The sequence below is a fragment of the Carcharodon carcharias genome, chromosome 1, assembly GCF_017639515.1.
Source record: "Carcharodon carcharias isolate sCarCar2 chromosome 1, sCarCar2.pri, whole genome shotgun sequence".
Classification (NCBI taxonomy): domain Eukaryota; kingdom Metazoa; phylum Chordata; class Chondrichthyes; order Lamniformes; family Lamnidae; genus Carcharodon; species Carcharodon carcharias.
In genome coordinates, this window is record NC_054467.1 from 9,558,185 (window position 1) to 9,564,151 (window position 5,967).

Sequence of the window (5,967 nt, forward strand, 5' to 3'; positions counted from 1 at the left end):
CGGAGGCCTGGCTTTTGGCTGGGCAGTTAGGGGGTCCTTGAAAAGCGGCTTGGAGAAGGAGAAAGAAACGGGGAGAGGTGTTTACACACACACAATAGAAAATATTGCTCGTTGAAAATAAAGCTAAATAGCAATGTATTTTTGATGTCATTCCTGACATTTGGGGAAAAAGCTGTAGCTTCTCGCTGTGAATTTTTGAAACTACCGTCTCTGGTGGAAGCCAAACTATGATCAGTGTGTGAGCTGGTATATACATTATTCTGTTTAGGTACGATCTGATTGAAATGCTTGATTAAAATCTTATCAAGCCATTTGGTAAAGAAATAAAACCAGAAACTGCTGGAGCATTCAGCGGGTCAGGCAACATCATCACAGCGAATGAAAGATCATTGAAATTAAAGCGTTTTACCCGGATTTTCCCCCCTCCACAGATGCTGTCTGACCCACTGAGCATTTTTTTAAAAAAACATTTTCTGTTTTCATTTCAAATTTCCAGCATCAGCAATTTTATGGGTTTTTTCTTTGCTTTAGTGTACATCCGGTGTGATGGGGTTTGGCAGAGAGAATCGTCAATTGGTAGATAAGGTAATTGGCAAAAGAACCGGAGGCAACACGAGGGAGACCTTTCTTAAGCAGCAAGTTATGATGATCTCGAATGTACTGCCTGGAAAGGCCGGTGGAAGCAAATTCAGCAATACATTTCAAAAGGGGTTTGGATAAATATTTGGAGGCGAACAATTTGCAGGAGCTGCTGGGATAGAGCAGTGAGTTGGGAATAGTTGCATAAATCTTTCTAGGAACTGGCACAGACGGAAGGGGCCGAATGTCTTCCTCCTGTGTTGCATGGTTCTGTGATTCTGTGACACTTCCTTCCCTACCACCCATGGTTCCTCTTGCCACTTGTTTTGTTTTGTTTTTTTTTCTGATGTTTACTTTGTTCACTTTATTAACTTATATTTACATAACCCTTTCGATGTGGTAAAACGCCAGAAGTCATTTCAATGATGTGTAATAGCAGTGGAGGCGGGGCCATCGAATATTTTAAAGATTGAGTTCAATAGATTCTTGACTGACAAGGGAGGCAAAGGTTTTAGGGAGTAGACAGGAAAGTAGAATTGAAAGACAAGGCCACAATGAGATCAGCCATGATCTTATCAAATCGCAGAGCAGGCTTGAGGGGCCGAATGGCCTACTCCTGCTCCTAATTCGTACGGTCCTAAACAGACACGAACTAACACCGGACCAAAGGAGGAGGCATTGGCATGAGTGGCTGAAAGCTTAGTCGAAGAGATAGGTTTTAAGGAGCATGGTAAAGGAGGAGAAAGAGGCTGAGAGGTTCACGGAGGGAATTCCAGAGCTCAGGGACCAGGCTGCTGCAGGCACGACCGCAAGTGGGGGATGCTCAAGAGGTCACAATTGGAGGACTGCAGGGCTGGAGAATGTTGCTGGATTGGTGAATTTACTTACCCCCCAGTGTACTCATGGAGGTTATCAGAATCCAAAGATACTTCTACCTTACAGTGCATACCACACAGGATATCTGTATTCAACAGCAAGCTCTTCTCACAGCGGCCGGGCTGTTTGGATGCTGTCTTAGATCTAGAATTCCAAAGCTAAGGTTGAACCCCTGTCAAAATATTAGGAGTTCGACATTGGATTCATGGAATTTGAGAACGTTTTGTGCACTGAAATTATTCTAGATAGCTGTATTTTTTTCAGCATATGTGGAACGTTATGGATGAATTCAATTAGCTCAATACCATTCATTAAAGTTATCATTGAAGGTCAGTAATAGGACATCACTTAATGCATCGACTTTGCTTTATACTGGCCACATGCTATCCTGTTGGTATCCAAATGGATTTTCCGTCTGGATCGAGGACAATAAGTTGACTGGATTTATATCGCACGCTTCGTGAACTCAGCCCGGTGGGAGGTGACCTCTTGCAGGGCTACCGCACTTCAAGGCACTGGAGCCTCTGTGGAGTCCTGACTAATGCAGACAATTTGACATTTAACGTTTCGCCAAACCCGCCCCATAGGGCTGAATTGGATGTATTAATTCGCTCTTGGGGGCCGAGTTAACTGCGGGGGAGTTGCTCTCAATCACCCATGCCGCTCAGTTTTGCAAAAGGGCATCCTTACTCAACACCCCCTGCGCGCTGGTTTGTGTACCTGCCCTGGCGGCGTTTGATACCATTGGCGCTGTTCGCAAATAGAAACCAGAGGAAAACAAAAACAGAATTACCTGGAAAAACTCAGCAGGTCTGGCAGCATCGGCGGAGAAGAAAAGAGTTGACGTTTCGAGTCCTCATGACCCTTCGACAGAACCAGAGGAGCAAGAGGAGGCAGCGAGAGAACCGCCCAAACAAAGCGAAATCCGCACAACTGCAACTCCCCCCACCCCGCCAGCCCTCCGCCCCAAACAGGAGATGGGTTCGTGTGTCTACCAAGGGCCCGGAGTTAATGTATCTTTTCACATCCAACGAATATGCAACACAAGGGAGCACTTGCAACATTTTCTGATGTTATTTCCAACATTCGGAGTTTTAAAAACCCGCCAACCGTTGAATCCCATTCACGACAGGGATTAGAATTGCACATTTTTATGGTGAAATTTTTAAATATAACATTGAACGAGAACACATTCGTTCCTTTTTAAAAACGAACCCAAATTACCTGGTTAACTATTAACTGCTAACCATGAATTAACTATTAACCTACATAGAATAATTTTATAGATTTTTTGGTTAACGGGTATCGTTGTATTTTAGATTAATGATTGGGTTTTTAAATCTTAGAGCTCCACAAGACTAGGTGTTCCCCCCCCCCCACCCCCCATCAGCTTGCACATTAAAGCGATTAAACAGCCCCTAACTAATAGGAAGGCAGATCGATCTCACTTTATCACTGTGATATTGTTCCTATGGTTGTAAAATGTACCATTTTAACCACAACAATAAAATTCACCCTTTCATCCAACTCCCCTCGTTCCCGTTCCATTCTACAATGCATTTGATTTTGTATTACGTAATGTGCTTTCTTGTTTCATTTACTCATAAACAAGCCACAGAATTCAGCAAATTATATGAGCAAAAAACACAGGAACAAGGCCACTCGGCCCCTCGAATCTATTTTAAACCCACGCCACAACGTAGCACAGGCGTCAGGTCCAATTTAAGGGCGATACTCTTAAGCAGGATACTCTAAGATGTTGCCCCTGATAGCGGAGCTTTGCTGCTTAATTAACCTTGTGCCTAAGTACATGGGTTGACCTCCATTGAGAATGTAACACTAGTGGCTGCTTGTGCGCTGTACAAATGTACTTGTAATGCTTTTGTCTGGGCAGATCTACATAATACCCTCCCCAAAGTCTACACAAGGCTAAATAGAACGGATAACTTTCTCCAGTCAAACGAGACTCCCTTCATGAACCGTAGATCAAAGAAGATGCGACCTTTTGTTCATTGCACTTGTCTTTGTCCCACCCAGAAAGTCAACTCAGTCCTTTCATTTGTAATTAATATTAAAAAAAAATCCTGCCACTGGGATCTCGCGTCTTGAGAATCCTCCGGTTACCAAAACGCGGAACTAAGCGAACCCGTCAAGTTTTAGAATTTTTTTTCACACTTACGGATATATTATCGCGATCCCTCGCTATCTGCGCGAAGTTCCAGATTTCCAAAAGATGCGTGTTTTAAATCCCGAAATCTAACAACTCGCTTTTTAAACCTCGCTTTTAAAAAATAATCTAACATCCTTCACGCAACAAATTTCTCTTTTATTCGATTATATATTTTTTTTAACACCTTTCTGAAAAAAAATAACGAACGACTCCTCCACGAGCACGTTTTTGTGTTTCCCGATAAGTAACGAACATCTGCACCGCACATTTTTCAGTGATATTTATTTTAGGTTAAAAACTCAAATAAAAAGCGACAGTACATAAATGGTGGCAATTAAAAAAAAACATTGCTAAGGCGAAACGAATCTTTAAAAAAAAAGTTACACTTTCCCCACTTGTCCGATTGCAATTTAAAAATTTATATTTATATATAATATATACAGAGGGATAACTGAACAGGTCAAACAGTCGAGAAAGAAGTACACTCGGTTCGGCAATAAATAATAATTCTGTATTTGCAGCAGCCAAGACACAAAACTCGTCTACGAGACAAAATGCTTCTCAAAAACCAATATTACCTATATATAAACTCTCTCTCTCTCTCTCTCTATGAACCAGCGAATGCAAGGGAGCTACTTAAATATCTCAAACGCGCGAAAATTGGCAGTTCCACCGAAAGGCTGAGTTTTAAAGTGCGTGTGTTACATACAATGAGCATCACTCGTATATGGAATTAGTATCAAAAGTAGCAATTTTTTTTTTCTTAAACATCAAAAAACAACAACAACAAAAAGAAAATATTCTATGAGCATCGAGCGTGATAGCAAAACGAAAATGATGCATTACAAGTTACAGAACAAAAAAAGGAACAGGGTCGTTCATTCCGGATCTTCCTCTGCTGCTCCCAACCACTTGTTGGTAATTCTTTCACGGGTAATTCCGGGCTTCGGAGAGTTCATCTTCCTCGCTCTGCAGGTCCAGGGGTGCGTCTTCGGAGTCGCTGTAGTGGGAGTGAGGGGAGAACTCCCCGTCGCTCCGGTGGGAGCGGGGGGATGACTTGCTGCCCTCCTGCAAGGGGGAGGCGGCCAGCCCCTCCTGGGACCTGCCCGCGGAGCCCCCTTCCTTGAAGGGGAAGGGCAGCGGGGGGTTGACCGGCAGCGGGTAGCCCGGGTTGGGGTAGCGCCGGCCGCCCGGGGCGGGGGGGGCGCCCTCGCCGCCCCCCTGCAGCAGCTCGGCCAGCGCGTTGATGTAGATCTGGGCCATCTGCAGGGTCTCGTACTTGGACAGCTTCTTGTCGTTGTTGAAGGAGGGGATGACATTGCGGAGCTGGTCGAAGGCGTGGTTCAGGCCGTGCATCCTCCTCCTCTCCCTGGCGTTGGCGGCCAGCCTCCGCTGCTTCTGCACGCCGCTGACGTGCCGGCTCGGCGGGGCCCGCGGCCGGCGGCCCAGCTCCTCCAGCCCCGTGCCCTCCAGCTTGCGCAGCTCCCGCACCTTGGCGGGGCTCTGGCCCCGGCCGCTGCATCGCCCGCCCCCCGCCTCGCCCCCCAGCAGCAGCAGCTCCCCCGGGGGGCCGGGCGACAGGTAGTCGGCGCGAGCCGAGCAGGTGCTTTGCGAGCTGGGTGCCAGCCAGCCTCTGGGGTCGGTGTCCAGCAGGGAGAGTGCAGCAGTGGCGGCGGCGGCGGCGGCGGCCTGGGGGTAACCCTGAGCTGTCTGCTGCTGATGCTGCTGCTGATGATGATGATGATGCAAACACCTCCCAGCCGCCAGCTCCTTCATTTCAGTCCAGCCTTCCGAATGCACCTGGCTCATGGCAAACTTGACGATGGCAAAAACGCAGGCGAAAAGGGCGCAAAAGCCAAAGTTTTGCGAAATCAGCATAAGAAGAAGAAAAGTTTTTTGGAGTGTAACTTGGTGGCAGCTCCAAATGCGGGCGTTGCTTTTGTCTTCTTGCAAGTTTGTGTGTATGTGTGTGTGTGTGTGTGTGTGTTTATGTAAATAGCACAGCACTATATTTGCACACACACACACACACACACACACACGCCGACAGACAGCCAGCCAGCCAGACAAGACGATGCGACCCACCGGGCGTGTGCAGGTAAAAACATACACACACACACACACACACACACACACAAAACCTCCTGCTCCTCTTTGCTGCAGACGGGGCTGCGGCCGCCTTTAAATGCGGCACGCGCCGCCCGGGGATCAAAGGCGCCGCGCTCTTTTTGTGTGTGTATGTGTGTGTGTGTGTGTGTGTCGTCGGGGTATGAATGGGCGCCTCGCGCCGGTCGCGTGTTGGCAGCCAATCGGGGCGCGAGTCGGCGCGTGCGGCTGGCGAA

At 47.1% G+C, this 5,967-nt stretch overlaps 1 protein-coding gene across 1 annotated transcript; it reads right to left on the reverse strand.

The window, feature by feature from the left end:
* Positions 1-4,552: 4,552 nt before the first annotated feature.
* Positions 4,553-5,401, reverse strand: LOC121276586 (protein atonal homolog 1-like). Its single transcript, XM_041185214.1, has one exon. The coding sequence runs from the start codon at positions 5,399-5,401 to the stop codon at positions 4,553-4,555; it is 849 nt and encodes a 282-aa protein (XP_041041148.1).
* Between the last annotated feature and the right edge of the window lie 566 nt (positions 5,402-5,967).